The following is a 16,067-nucleotide window of genomic DNA, read 5'->3' as shown; positions in this document are numbered from 1 at the left end:
ACTGGCACAGGTTGCCCAGGGAAGCTGTGGCTGCCCTATCCCTGGAGGTGTTCAAGGCCAGGCTGTACGGGGCCTTGGGCAGCCTGATCTAGTGGGATGTCCCTGCCCATGGCAGGAGGGTCAGAACTGGGTGATCTTCAAGGTTCCTTCCAACCCCAAACCATTCCATGATTTTCCTGCCTGACTAATCACCGGTTTATCACCAGCATTTAACAAAAAAACTGCTGTAAAAAGAAAGAAAATTCCCAGCCTCTGGGCTTGGATTCCCCAAATGCTCAAGAAACCATCACCATATCTTGTAAGGGTTAAGTCTTTGGCATTTGAACTGGGAATGCTGTCCCTGCTTGGAGCCCAACAGCCTCGCACAGCCAGGCAATGTGGGGAACCAGCACGGTGGCAGATATCATGGTAGAGGGTAGCAGGTTTCTTCTGGCAAACAGCAAACACAAACTTGCATTCATTCATTTTTGCGAAACAGGTCCAGTTCTGGAATCTCCAATATAAGAAGGCTATAAAACTGTTGGAATGGGTCCAGAGGAGGGCTATGAAGATGATCAGAGGGCTGGAGAACCTCTGCTGTGAGGACAGGCTGAGAGAGTTGGGGTTGTTCAGCCTGGAGAAGAGAAGGCACTATGGCAACCTTACAGTGACCTTCCAGTATGTGAAGGGGGCTACAAGAAAGCTGGGGAGGGACTGCTTACAAGGGCATGTAGTGAGAGAAGAAGGGGGAATAGCTTTAAATTGAAGAGAAGATTTAAACTAGACATTAAGAAGAATTTCTTCACAATGAGAGTGGTGAGACACTGGCAGAGGTTGCCCAGGGAAATTGTGGATGCGCCATCCCCGTAGGTGTTCAAGGCCAGGCTGGATGGGGCCCTGGGCAGCCTGAGTTAGTGGGATGTCGCTGCCCATGGCAGGGGAGTTGGAACTGGATGATCTTTGAGGTCCCTACCAACCCAAACCAGTCCATGATTCTAAGATAAACGAGTTCCAACACAAATGTAAGACTCACTTCATAAATTAGTGCTGAAGCCATGTTAATCACACTGATAGAACAACCCAACAAGTCTGATAGTACATCATGTCTGCCTCAATACAAATCAGACTAATTAAGGTTGGAAAAGATCATCCAGTCCAACCATCAGCCCAACACCACCATGCCTACTAAACCACATCACAAAGTGCCACAGCTATACATTTTTTAAGCACCTCCAGGGATGGTGACTCCACAACTTCCCTGGGCAGCCTGTTACAATGTTTGACCACTTCTGGTAAAGAAATTTTTCATAATAACCACTCTACACCTACCCTGACGCAACCTGAGGCCTTTTACTCTTGTCCTATCATTTGTTACGTGAGAAGAGACCTCGCTACAACCTCTTATCAAGCAGTTGCAGAGAGCAGTAAGATCTTCCCCTCAGCCTCCTCTTCACTAAACTAAACAATCCCAGTTCCTTCAGCTGCTCCTCAAAACACTTGTGCTCCAGTCCGTTCACCAGCTTTGTTGCCCTTCTCTGGGCAGGTGCCAGTGCCTCAATGTCCTTCTTGTAGTGAGGGGCCCAAACCTGAACACAGTATTCAAGGTGCAGCCTCACTAGCGCCAAGTACAGGGGTACAATCACTTCCCTACTCCTGCTGGCCACACCATTTTTTATACAAGCCAAGATGCAGTTTTAGTTTTTCTAAGCAGAAATGTTAGAATGGTGTTTTCATAAACAACCATGCAAAGCTGCCTTTCCCACCACATACGATTCACCCAAAACTGAGGCACAGATATGATCTCCAGCTATTCTCTCTCCATCTCTCCATCAAAAAAACACAAGCTCAAATAAGAGATTTATTGTTTGCAATAAGGATGCTTACTTTACATATAAAATTGGAGTTGAGAGGTTTTCCATCATAATTTTTTTGGTACTAAATATCTCAATAGTTCAAACAGAATATTTATTTTAAACTGCACAATATGGGATGATAAATCTCAAAGGCAAGATGCTCTTACCCAAGTAATGATTTGTAAAATACATCTGTCATTCATTGCCATGATGAAAATATTCCTGGGGCTCTCATTTATGAATAATACTTTTAAATTTCTTAAGGCAGAGTGGGTGATTTTAGAATAAGTGTTTTATTATTTATTGTGACTGTCCTGACTTAATCGAGCCACAAACTCTACTAAGGTTCTTGTAGGCCGCCCTGCCATGCCTTTTCGAAGATAGGGCACCTCATCTTTATTCGACATCACACCAGCAATATCTAAATGAGCCCAGTGAGAGGCAGTCACAAATTCCTTCAGGAATGCAGCAGCTGTGCATGCTCCTCCGGCTCTGTGGGAAGCAGAAAAATTGTGTTGTTTCTAAAGCAACAGGAACAGCACAAACATTAAAGAAATACACTGAAAGGAAGCAGCACACAAAAGATAGTGTTACATCTTACCTGCTGTACTTTCCAATATTACTCAGATCTGCCAGAGGACAGTCTGTTACTTGTTTTGTGTAATGTTCAAAAAGAGGCATTCTCCAAACTCTGTCTCCTGTCAAAATGCTGGCCTGAAAAACAAACACCAATAGCTTTGGCAAATACATATTTTTTCTTTCCTTCTTCCAAACCTGTATTTATAAGCCCTGGTACTGTGCAAGCTTATGTTTGCTTAGCTTTGATCAGTCTAAAAAAATTTAGCCCAAATAATATTAGGTATTTGGAAATACACTGCAAAACAAAACAGGGAATCCTACTTTTTAGGTATTTCAGATTTTGCCTGTAGACTAATACTAAAGACTGATGCTTTTTTTTCCTCCCGACAATACAAATCCTTCCCTTCAGAGACCTCCTTCAGCCACCATGCTTCAGCTACTGACAAAGCCTCTCTGAATTTTCGTCTCGGTGTTGTTAAGCAAGATCAATTATCTTTTTAACATGAACTAATTACTGTCAGTAGTCTAGAGCTTACCCATATGCAGTAGATTATCAGAAGATGCAGATCTTTGAGATGGTGTGCATGCTGTTTGCTGTACGATATTAAACCTTACTAAAGGGCTAATAATAGCAAAAATTAATTCTTTTCAATTAACTACAGTACTAACACAATTCCCACAAGATTTCAAACTGTAATAATATAGATTTTAGATTTGCGTAAAGTAAGACTTTTGGTAATGCACTAACTTTTCAATAACAGCCACTATTACTGAATTATTACGATTTAATAAGAATGCAGATGGCCTACCTCATAAAGGTGAGTCCAAAGCCAAGATGAGTTTGTGAACACTCCGGTTGCAGCGGACCCCAATGCAACATCCATGGCACCTGCAGAAAGACACTTTTGAGGTTATACAAAGGCAAAGACTGACCTGAGCTATTCCTCTGCATCCCGATTCCCCACAGAACTTTGTTCTTAATTCCCACTGCCAGCAATTTTTGAGGTCTGAAAAAACTAAAGATTTCAGTACACTTGCATTTTTAGAAATTTTAGATCTTTAATTTGTCTTCCCTTCTATTTAAATTCTCCACAGCATTTGAACTGGTAAAACTGATGGAATGTAATTTAAAGCACAAGTAGAGAATATACAGAAAGGTAATTGTTTTGCTTAACATGTTCACTAAGCAACAGAGTGGACTTGTGTCTGAACTACTCTTGCACATCTGCTTTCATTTCAGCTACAGTCACTCCACCCATGACAGCTTGTTACTGCAGTTCATGAGATGCACCTACAACACTGGTTTTAAACTTAATATTATAACTTCATTCTTATACAACTGTAGATACTAAACACTTAAGGCACATTTTACTATGCCTGAAAGTATGCAAACTTCGCATAAAATAAGAGATACTTCAGTCAAATGAATTCCTGAGAAGAGAAGAATGACTCTCCTATGCTGTTCTCTAGAATCATGGAGATCTGAGCTAGCTCCTACCATGGACAGGTGCTGGGTGGGTCAGAGCTCTGGCACTCAGGAAGCCGTTCACAAAGAGGCTAATTTGGCTCCAGCATGGCGAGTGCCATACAGACATGGCAGGATTCTTCCACAACCAAATCAGTATCTCTGCATCCCACAGACACAGGAGCTGGAAAAGCTTAGTGCAGAAATGGAAGCACTAGGAAACGCTATGCAGAAACACTGAAGTCTGCATAGGTTTTCCCACTCTCTCAGTTCCAGCTCAGCTGGGTGGCCAACTTCACCTACACTGCTGTATGTGTGCCCTGCATGCCAACCCCCTCTCCAGTGCTATAGACGGTGCAGAGTTGAGAGAGTATAAACTGTCCTAGCTGTTGTTTTACAACAAATAAAATCATCTCATTTGCTTTCAAATTCAGGCTGGCTTATATACATAGTGCAACTAATCCACAGCCAAATCAACAATGGTAACAAAGAACTGACTTGCAAAAGGAGCACAGAAGGACACTGCTTACCTGTTAATGTTGCAGCATTCACAATAGCCCTTGCATTAAAATTGTGGGCATAACAGAGAGCATCAGCTAACAGCAGTCTTCCTTCAGCATCTGTGTTATCTACCTTCAGGTGCAAAATTAGTCAAAACAGATTAACAACTGCTGAAAACATCCTTTGACTGACGTATTTCTTACATATTATCTTAAATAGCTGTCAGACTGTAAGTGCACTGTCATAGACCCTAGGAATTTGAGATAATCAAAATTTACCCAAACTAAAAAGAAAAAAAAAAGCAAATGGATAGTATGTATATACAGTAATGTTTATAAAATAAAAGCATATATGTAGCTGAAGTCCAGTGATTTTTCAGCATGGCAGCCTCCTCTGCATGCTGGGCTTCTGTTTGCTGGCTCATCAGAAGAGCCTGGAGGCTGGAGAAGTGCCCCAGTGGAGTGTGGGGGCTGGTTATCATTCCCACCAAAGCCCCAGGTACCCCAGGGGCTGCTTCTGAGCCAGCACAGAGATCTGGCCAACGGAAACAGCAAAGGAGGCAAGGATGCAACAAAGCAACACAGATGCAATCCTTGGAAACAGTTCCTTATTATACTGTTTTCTCCTTGGATCTTGAAATGTTTTCCCTCTTAAAAAAAACACCAAGTAAAAAAATCAGCCCTTTTGCTCCTTTCCCTTGTAAGGAAAAATTCATGATGAATTCTGCCAGATGACTGAACTCGCTTTTGGGAGAGCTACCTAAAGGTAGTGGGAGGATCTGACAAGTCAAAGGTAGCAGAATCACAGAAATCCAGAGAGAAACATTGATTATGCTATCTACTGATTTCTGGAGGAAATCAGTTGTCTACAGCACAATGACTTTCGGTACCATTTAATCTATTAGATGAGTATGGAACAGTTTGGATTATATATGAAACGAATTTGGCAAGCTCCTTTGAACAACAGCCCCTATGACTCAGAGTTCTGATTGCACGGAGCAGCTTGGGAGGGTGAAGACCTTGTTTATGTCAGCAAGAAACTAATATTCTTATGTCTTACTCCTGGAAGGGTCTGCTAGAACCAATTAATATGTTATTCATTCTGACTTGAGAACCTGATGCATTTATGAGCATTGTAACAACCTCTTGTGCTAAAATAAGATTTTCCAGTATGTTCATTAGCTGACTACACTTTTCAGCTCTTCCCAAAACACTTCCAATCTCTTCAATCTGTATATATATTTGAAAGAATCCTACAACAGTGATTTCTAATTAATAACACACTTCTTACATTTTTAAAACCAGTACATTTGCACTGCTTATCTTTTTAAAGGGCCTTTTCAAAGGTACTCTAACTGCAGTCACACAACTCGATTGATTAAACCATTCAACTAAAAGTATTCAAAATCCAGGTTTCATATGCATACCTGTATTGTTTTCCCATTCTTGGCTCTAACAACATCCCCAGGCTTGTTTGCCTTACCACTGGGCATATTTTCGCAGAGGGGTGCCAAACCTCAGAGAGAAAGAGAGAAGTGCATTACTAGTTTATTTCTGAGAAAAGATGTACAAAACACACTTGAAAAAAAGCCCAAATATCTCCTTAAGAAAACAGTACTATTCTCATCTTGCACTTATGCTCAAAATCCAAATCTTCCTGGTTACTGAAAGACACACAGTCCAGTTTTCACTCAAGGAAATTCCTCCGCATGTTGCACCACCACGTTATCTCACCTACAGCATTTTTTCACTAGGATTTACTTCTACTTAATGCCCAGACAAGTGACATCAGAGGAGGAACAAGTATCATCTTATGTCTTCCACAGATTAATAACTGGTCTCATATAAAGGGATTTCTTTCTTTCTAAAACTTCTCAAATTACCACTCTGAACCATTCAAGCTCTGCTTATTGCAAATAAGCCTTGTGTAATGTCAGGAGGAGTCTGAGGACTCGGCAAATAGACATGAGCAAAAGAGGGGCAGAGTCAAAACTCCAATTATGAACAGGATAAAGGGATAAAAGGCGCTCCAGCATCCCTAGGGAAAACCTGCCCCTAGCTCAAGGAATAAGTGAATTGTGGACCACGACTTTTCAGTGGAAGCCTGTACACATACTTCTGTTCCATTAATTTAGCTTTTCCCATTGCATACTTTTAAGCGAGGAATGCCATGAGGATGTGTGTTTTGCTGCCCTCTACTGGTTGAAGGATAAAAGTGACTAAAAGAATTCTCTGATAGTCAAGGTTCTCAAACGAAACGTATCCTATAACAGACTATACATCATCACCAACTGGTTTTGCCACGGATATTAAATCAGCTCATTATATTTCAGTTCTGCAACATTTCTGCAGAAAGAAATGCCCCATTCTTGGAAGTGTTTAAGGCCAGGTTAGATGGGTCCTTGAGCAGCCTGGTCTGGTGGCAGGTATCCCTGCCCATGGCAGGGCACTTGGAACTAGATTATCTTTAAGGTCCCTTCCAAACCAAACAATTCAATGAATCTAATCCTTTTGGTTGGAAAAGACTTTTAAAATAAAGTCCAACTGTAAACCTAACACTGCCAAGCCCACCACTAAACCATATTCCTAAGCACCACATCATATTTTAAATACCTCCAGGGATGGGGACTCAACCAATTCCCTGGGCAGCCTGCTCCAATGCTCAGCAACCTTTTTGGTGAAGAAGTATATCCTAATCTCCAACTTAAACCTCCCCTGGTGAAACTTGAGGCTGTTCCCTCTCACTGCATCACATGTTACATGCAGAAAAGAGACCGACACCCACCTTGCTACAGCCTCTTTTCAAATACTTAAAAGCTGCATCAGCAGCCTAGGTTTGTTTTAGATTTCTGCCATGATATTCACCTAGGGAAACGAGACCTGATCCCTCTTCCTGCTCAACCGTAAGCACTCATGGAGGTAGTTCAAGTAACACTTTTTAATTTTTAATTTATTTCACAGATACCCACATTCCTTCTTGTAATGAAGGATCAAAAACTTAAAAAAAACCTTTTAATAAGTTTATTAACAATTATTTCTCACCCAAGATCTAAAAATTCTGCCTTCAAAATTTAAATTCAGTGTTGAAATATATATTCAAGCAAAGCAGGCAATTTTTCATAAGCAATTAAAAGTAAAAGGGAAGCTGAGTGAGGGAATGAGACAAATAAGCCTGCAAGAGTTCACAGCATTTATCTTTGACCATTACCAGTGCTGATACTATAAAATGACTTTGTCAAAAAGAAATCTTGTAAAATTAAGATTTTTTTGATACTCACCAATTATGTTTTGAGGCAGATTTAAAGCTGCTGCTGTCACAACGGCTGAGCAAATAGTTGCTGCCCCTCCCATATCTGCTCTCATCGCATCCATACCCGATGACGGTTTCAGTGAAATGCCACCACTGGAATAAACAGAGCAATTTCCATCTGACATGTAGTTCAAAGCTGCATGCATTGATAATATTCTGTCCATCGGTATGTTTTAGCACCAAATATGTTTTCAAATATCCCTGGAACACCCTAACAAGAATACCGAGAGCAAGATATCCTATCTGAAATGAAACCCAGATACGTCCATCAATTATTTCTTCATAATTATAATGCCATAAAAATCCAAGTAATCCACAGCAGACTAATTCAATGACCTTAATAATAGGAAAAGGGCACAAAACAAGAAAATAGTACACTTGGTAAAATCGGCATATGGAAGGGGTGACTACATATGGATGGATGACTACTGATAAATAACTCAGTAGTCATGTGACATGTAAAGCAGTTAAACTAACTGCTTGCACTTTTCTCAAGTAAAGTATATTTGTCCAGTAACAGATAGCAATTCTAAATATGTAAATTCTTCATCCAGAAGTTTGCTCAGGACAAAAAAAAAAATAATTCCATGTTCCCCTTACAAGACAACAGCATATCAACTCCTATTTTGTCCAATCACTCAAGCTTGTCTTCTCCCAGGAAAGGCAGCATAAACTATACAGGGCAAGTTCACTGAAATGGCATTGAAAGCTATCCTGAACCAAGAAAAAGCATCTTCTCATTGAACATGAGCAGCAGGAAGACATCTCCCCTCTTTTAGTCATTAAAAAATTAGCATACATACCTGTCAAATGTAACTCCTTTTCCTACAAATACCAACGGGGAGTCATTCGTATTAGCACCACCCGAATAGTGAATCTCCAGAAAGACGGGAGGTTCAGCCGAACCCTTAGCTACACTCAGGAACGCTCCCATCTGTTGTGTTGCTATCCAAGACTCTGGTCTGGAATAGAAATATATTAATTTATTTTTTTTTAATTGGACACTTTAACTAAGATAGTTTTGTTTGCTTTCAAGAGATCATAATTCTTGAAGATTTGTACATGAATTATTAATTCCATTTTAGTTAGTTTGGAAACCATCATTTACATCCAACCATTACTACTTTTTTTTGTGAAACGGAAAAATACTGCCTCTAAGTCACTGCTTGGTTTTTGCTTTGCCTTGCTTAAAAACACCACTAAGAACTACCAGTCTACACTTCTGTATCGGAAACATTAAACTTTCACATGCCCATCAGGCTACAGTCTCTGAAGGCACATGGAGCAACAATATTGCAGGAAGTCAATTTAGCGTTCTGCTATCAAGATGATTAACTACAGGCAAAATTGATTTCCCTTAATCTTTTGCTTTTCAACAAAACAACCCCCAACACTCGTGTAACCAGTCAGCCCATTTCCACCGAAGTGCACTGAGGCGCAAAGCATTAGCTGTGCAAGTTCAGTTGCAAAGGCTTTTATGACTCCATCTTAACACTTTTAAAAGTAAAAAAAGGCTCCCACAGCAACAGCAGTGAATAGAGAATGTTTTAATTCCCACATGAAAAAAAACCCCAAAAATACAAAGGTAGGTACAAAATCCACTTAAGAAAAACCTAAAAGGTATTAGAACGAAGGTACCCAATATTTGCCCTCTATTTAATCAATCTTCATCAGGTTTCCTCTCTTTCATAGCACATGCATCAATTAAGCTGTAATTGACTGCATGACTAATTGATAGCTAATCATTTCACTGTGTCACAGTATCTTGCTTACTCTGCAAACTAGCAACTCACCTTCTAATGCTGAGAGTAGCTTGCAGTTTGGCAAAAAAAGAGAGTGCCCAGATACTTTCCCTGCTTTTGTCATCTGAAGAGGCAGAATGAACGTAAGAGCCTGTTGCAGATTTGAATAGCCTAGAAGTTATCTTACTTTATAGAGGAATCATTTAAATTGAATTTACCTTATATGGACCTTCACATTGCTGAAACTTCTGAGCTTCTGTTCAATATGTTCAGCAAATTTGATTGGAGTTACATAATTAGCTGGAGCCTCCATAAGGTATCGAGCGAGGTTCTGACCCTCAGCGTAGATAACACCTTTTTGCCAGGCTTCACTTTCAGCACTAAACAACAACATACGATAATCAAAAACATTTGCAAAAGTAAGATGTCAGCATCCATCTGTTCTCTCCTGTTTGAAAATGCAGTATTATTAATTTGGGGCAATTAAGAATGTCATAGTAATCTTACTACGAGGTGCATCTACGTCTATTATAGTAGCTTATCTCTGGTTCTAGACAGTGCCAAATGCTTCACAGAAAGCTAGAAGAATTCTAGAACACACAGATGTAAAATTATCTAATACATTGGATCTCGTCCTAATCCCTACTAGTCAGAGATTGGGTTAAATACTTAAGTAAAAAGTTTAATATCCTTTCCAAAATTTGTAATCACGTTAATTGTAATAACCCTGAAAGTTTTTATTTACCACATAAAGACGCCAATTCTGTTTTTCACTTTACTGAAATATCATTATTTGGTAAGAGTGGAGTTCGGATCTCATTTCACTGTGCACTCCAGGCATTTCACTAATGAATGACAGAGGAAACGTCTGAAGAGCTGCCTGCAGAGGAAATGGCGATCTCTGGTTATTTAACATTACCAGTACAAAACCTTTCATTTCACTGAGACAGAACTGAAAGGCTTTTTTGCTTTAAAAGGCAACACAAAACAGGGCATTAAACGGATTCCACCTCTCAGAAGAGCAACATGGTAAAGAAGGAACCCAGGAGGAATATAGAAACGTTACCTGGATACAGAGGGATGAAATTAAGAAGTCAAATCTCACCTGACACTCAAACTAGCAAGAAGTGGGAAAGGCAACAAGAGGACTTCAACAAGTACATTATCAGCACAAGGAGGGTCAGGGATAATGCTGTCCTATTGCTGAATGAGGAGGCAAACTAGTGAACATCAAGAAAACTGAAGTTCTCAACATCTGCTTTGCATCAGCCTTACTAAGGTTTGCTTTCAGATACCCAATTTTTGTGCTTAGTAACAGAGTTTGGAGAAGAAAGGTGCCACCCAAGGCAGGGAAAGATAGACTTTGGACTGCTCGAGGAAGCCAGATGTTCACCAGTCCTTGGTAGTGGGGTATTGAGAGAGCTGGCTGGCATCATTGCAAGCCTGGTCTCTTTACTGAATGCAGTCTCTGATTATTGGAAAAGTCCTCTCATCTTTAAGAATGGTACGGAGGATATAGGGAACTACGAACCTCTTATACTAGACTAATCTCCTAAAAGTTTATGGAGAAAGTAATCTCAGAAGCCATTTCCAGGCACATAAAGGTAAGATGGTCACTGGCAACAGTCATTATAGATTTACTTGCGAAAATCATGCCTGACCAACTATGAGAGGGCTGACACAAAGGACCACAGTGGATGTCATTTATCTTTGCTTTAGCACGATTTTCACACAGAATCCTTGAAGACAAATTGAGAAAACATGAACTGGAGGGGTAGACTACAAAATGAAGGAGAAAATGGAAGAACCGTTGGACTCAGAAGATAGCAGAGAGAGCTGAACGATCTAGCTGGCAATTATGTATGGTGTTCCTCAAGGGCTGATACTGGGCTGATACTTTCATCAACTTCAACAATGAAATGGACCCTCAGAAGTTCACACTGCAGGGAGAGGGTAGGGACGTCATTCACTGGGGCCTTGGCCAGCTGGAGGAACACACCAAAGGGAACACCTTGAAGTCTAACACAGACTGGCTTGCAATACCAACAAATGTCCTTTCCCATCACAACTACACTTCAAGCAATGTTTTACTTTTATCCTAGGCCACCTTTTCTATGAAGTAGCATTTATTTACCCTTATTCTCAGAACACAGCATACTAACAAAACATATGGAGAAAACAGTGTAAGTATACTTGAGATGTAAAATACTTCAGGAAATTCAAAGGAGTAGCAAGAGTTAAGAGAGATGTTAGCCTTATTCTTTCAGTTTCATATTTTTCTCATGCACAAGCATGTACACAGTTTTAGAAATAAACAGATAAGTAAATCTGCAAGCATTCCTTTTGCCATCACCTTCCATGAAGCTGAGGAGTAACTACAGGCTTCTTTTTTTGCTTCAGCTCATTATATTCATACAATCCAAGGACAGCACCTTCTGCAGCCGCTTGAGCATCTCCACAAGGATCTACTTCAACACAAGGGACTTCCAGGTCTTGCATCTGTCTACAGCCAACTGAAAAATACAACACAAAACTAATAGGCTGAGCACTGCACAGAACAGCAAAACAAGTATCGGAGGCAATCAATATGTTACTTCAAGGAAAGAATAATTTCAATTCAAGACACCTGAGTTTACAAGTAAATCAAATTAAGAGATCATGCAGTAAAATAATTAAAAATGCTAATGACCACATACGGACAGATCTTGACTAAAAGTATCACTTGACAAACTGTAATGATTCACAAGAATAAAATGGGAAGTCCACAGTTCTTCCAATTCCTTTAAGCTCACCCTATATCAAAGAAAAGCTCTTTTCATTCTGGTGTGCTATGGATTATGACCGTCTACATGTATGAGAAACTCACTGTAATTTAGTTTTCTGCTAAGAATATGTGACTGCTCTTTGCTTATAAAAGAGTGTATGAACTCATTTGGAGGAAAACAAAAAAAATTATATATTCCATAAATTCTATTTTGTACCCAAACAATTTAACAATGTTTTGGCAGCTGGTGAGACAACACAGGCTAACACTTTGGACATACAGCTGTCATACATGAGTGACTGACCTCAAGTCTCAGATTACAAACTCTGCAGTGAGAAGTCTTTTTATTCTTGTCTTATACACAGTTAGATGCAGCAGTCATCCTTGAGTAAGATAAAGGCCTCCGCTGCCTATGAGAGGTAACATACTGCCGCTGTGAAGAATCCCAGTTTACAACAACACAAATATCTCAGTCACAAACTAAGCAGTGAAAGTGAATATATGTGCATCCTACAGTCACAGGCTTCAAAATAGTAGTAATTTTCAACATCCCACTGTTTAGGAAAATTAGTCACTATAAATAACTAGAGTTACCGGCCTGCAGATTGATTTACATGCCCTATAACACCTTCCTCACTAAGGAAAACCTTCACAAATATCATTAAGAAGTAAATGTGTTTACCAAACAATGCAGTAGGGTTTTGCATTTCAAAATGAAGTAATATCTAGACTCACTCTTCAAAAGTGGAACGCGCTGCACCACTGCAATAGTTTCACAATCAAAATGCTTCAGAAAATTTAAAAATGGTTCACCTGCAACAGCTGCACGAACATTTTCTTTGTCTTCATTCCAGTTTTCTTGGTCATTTACTCCAGCATTCTGCTTACCCAAGCCAACTACAATCACACTCGGAAAGTCCTAGATAAAGCCGAGACACAATTCACTTCCCTCATTATTACAGCCATCGCAGAGATCTGTTAAAAAGACTTTACTTTCCAACTCAATCCAACCAGAACATTAAAATACAATTAGTACTTTCTCTACATTATGCACATTTCTATGTTAAGAGTGCCGGTATAGTGCCACTGTCTTGTACTCCCAATCATTTGCCACAGGCATGCAACCAGTTGTTCTGCTGTCCAGTTAACAGTTACTTATGTGTATTGCAGCAGACAGGGACTAAGCTCCACTCAAGAGCTAAGCTGGCATGATTTGTCTGGCAACAAAATGAAGCTACATAGGGGTACACAGCTCCAGAACTCAGGAAAACAACGTAGCACAGCAGACAGAATGCTTGCCTTACAAGCCAAGCTGCAAGTGGGAGGAAAAAAGGAAGAAATAACAAAGGTTAAAGAAGACTTTCCAAGAATTAAATAAAATTTGTATTAAACTCAATGTCATGTATGTGAACAGATTTCCCACTGCTCTAAAGAAAAGTGAAGCTAATATTGGGCTTCCCCTTCCATCACAAATAGCTGCTCTGGCAGATTCCAGCAATCAAGTTTCAAACTACTTTACTATAATAGAGTCTTTCAGTCAACAAGATGGTGAAACTAGTGTTAGCTTTCCAGAACATCAGTGATTCAAGTTAACTTTTTTATAGTTATTGTTTTACACACTTAGAAGAGTGTGTAAGACCAAATTTTACTACCTTCTCTTGCAGAGACTTGCTACATACTTCAGAGACTACCCTGTACGCAGAACTGAGATAATAGGACCTTCAGTGGGCTCAGCTACCACGAAATTTCTGAGAGCCTTTCTACTCAGTCACCTGTCTAAGGTCTCCACACTTGACTTTATACATGGTAGGCAACACTCACTACAAACTGATTTATTTAAAGTCATTTACATTAGCCCTACAGTAAGACTCAGTTACTTCTATAGAGACACTTAGCATCATACAGACACGTTTACATCTTCTCAGTTTGCAGCACAGTGGAGGGAATACAGGATTGTGCAAAAGGCCATGCAAACACGGGGAGTGCAGAGCCAGAGGTTCCAGTAAGAACCAGATGTTCTATCAAGAGTGGTGGCAGGGAGACGAAGGGCAGAGCATTTTTACAAGCACAGCAGCGAACACAACTTAAAGTAAGATATATGGGCAAGCCTCACACATTCAATGTGCACACAAAAAATCCAAAGTTCATACCTGATGCAAACCATGGAATATTCGTGTCTTGCCTTTCTTCAAAGGTGGCCCAGATCTAGGATACAAAGACATTCTTTTGATGAAGAAGTCCTTATTGGCGATAAATCTTATGGTACTAAGTTCACTCCACATTCACAAATTGCTCCTTGGCACTGTGCTGAGACACTCAGCTCAGTGCTGATTCACAGAAAAGCCAAGTTCCCACAAACTTTTTGCATCTGTTTTCTCAGGCTTTGGCTCTTCTACAGGAGTTCTGCCCCCCGCCCCCGACTGCTTGGCCTGGTAGAAGCTAATATCAGCCTGAGAAGTGGCATCGGTATAGATGTTTATGATGATAAAATTAAAATAATTTATCGGCGTTTTTAGGCAATTCAATCCATTTCAGAAGCCTACCACGCACTTACACAGACAGAAGCTCCCTTAGTTTTCCAGACACGAGCCTATCAAAAGCATCTCCAGCGCTAGTGAACCGGGCAGCGCCTTCCTCCTTTTCACTGGAGTAGACTCCCAGAACAAGACCCTAGAAAAGGCCACACATTAGTGTCAACAACATGAAGTCATAGAATAGCTTGGGGTGGAAGGGACCTTAAACATCATCCAGTTCCAACATCCCTGCCACAGGCAGGGGCACCCCACTAGATCAGACTGCCCATGGCCCCATCCAACCTGGCCTTGAACACCTTCAGGGATGGGGAAGCCACAATTTCCCTGGGCAACCTCTGCCAGTGCCTCATCACTCTCATGGTGAAGAAATTCCTTCTAATGTCCAGTCTAAATCTGCCCCTCTCCAGCTTCTACCCGTTCGCCCTGGTCCTATCCCCACAAGCCTTTATGAATAGCCCCTCTCCAGCTTTCTTGCAGGCCCCTTTCGGGTACTGGAGGGTCGCTATAAGGTCTCTTCGGAGCCTTCTCTTCTCCAGGCTGAGCACACCCCACTCCCTCAGCCTGTCCTGGGATAGGAGGTGCTGCAGCCCTCGGATTATCATGTCCGGAGACCTGCCCACAAGGCTTCAAACCAAGACGAAACCCCTTCCAGCCTGTAATATCAAGCACAAAGGAGCTCCCTCGGGCGCAGAGGGCCCCGTCCCCGACGCCCCCTCACCTTCCCGCCCGCCCCGCGGCTCCGCGCCGAGCAGCCCCGGGCCCAGGGCGGGCAGCCCCGGGCCCAGGGCGGGCCCCGGCCCAGGCGGCGCACGGCCCCCCGCACGCACGGCGGCAGCAGCATGGCCGGCGCGTGCCCAGCGCCTCATCAGCGCGCGTCGCGAGGGGCGGGGCGGGAGGGGGTGAGGGAGAGGGAAAGGGAGGGGAAGGGGAGGGGCATATGGGGTTTTACCGCATGAACGCAGCAGCTCAGTGTCACGGAGTGGCTTTGCTCGCCTGTGCTATTGCCTGAGTAAACGTTTGCAGTGTTGCTGAGGGGGAAACAGCTCCTGGGAGCTCACCACAAGCTTAAAAATAACAGCTGTGCTATGTGTGCCGTGTATTTAATTTGCACATAGAAAATTAAAATGCAGATGGTTTATGAAAAAAAAATCAAAAGTTTTATAGCAAATGCAAAGACAACAAATTTCATAGAATCTTAGAAAAGATCATCCAGTTCCAACCCCCCTGCCATGGGGAGGGACACCTCCCACCAGATCAGGCTGCACAGGGCCCTATCCAACCTGGCCTTGAACACCTCCAGGGATGGGGCAGCCACAACTTCCCTGGGCACCCTGTGGGAGT

General features: G+C 41.5%; 1 protein-coding gene across 1 annotated transcript; it reads right to left on the bottom strand.

Moving 5' to 3' along the window:
• Positions 1-1,824: 1,824 nt before the first annotated feature.
• On the bottom strand, positions 1,825-15,600 carry LAP3 (leucine aminopeptidase 3). The gene is made up of 13 exons (XM_054065008.1): positions 15,445-15,600; positions 14,747-14,862; positions 14,343-14,397; positions 13,006-13,111; positions 11,782-11,941; positions 9,647-9,808; positions 8,490-8,648; positions 7,655-7,779; positions 5,804-5,892; positions 4,407-4,509; positions 3,221-3,300; positions 2,434-2,546; positions 1,825-2,324 (listed from the first exon to the last, which is right to left on the bottom strand). Exons 1-13 carry the CDS (start codon positions 15,565-15,567, stop codon positions 2,129-2,131), a joined length of 1,587 nt encoding a protein of 528 aa, XP_053920983.1. The 5' UTR covers positions 15,568-15,600; the 3' UTR covers positions 1,825-2,128.
• Between the last annotated feature and the right edge of the window lie 467 nt (positions 15,601-16,067).

Source organism: Cuculus canorus, chromosome 4 (genome assembly GCF_017976375.1).
Source record: "Cuculus canorus isolate bCucCan1 chromosome 4, bCucCan1.pri, whole genome shotgun sequence".
NCBI classification, from domain to species: Eukaryota; Metazoa; Chordata; class Aves; order Cuculiformes; family Cuculidae; genus Cuculus; species Cuculus canorus.
Note: the sequence above shows the minus strand (reverse complement) of the source record. Positions and strands in the feature narration are given on the sequence as shown.

Coding starts and splice junctions, on each gene's coding strand:
- LAP3 (XM_054065008.1), bottom strand. CDS start 15,567: ATGCTGCTGCCGCCGTGCGTGCGGGGGGCCGTGCGCCGCCTGGGCCGG. Junction 8,649..9,646: donor AATGTGAAGGTCCATATAAG/GTAAATTCAATT, acceptor TTTCTATTCCAG/ACCAGAGTCTTGGATAGCAA. Junction 3,301..4,406: donor GAATGCTGCAACATTAACAG/GTAAGCAGTGTC, acceptor GTCTTTCTGCAG/GTGCCATGGATGTTGCATTG.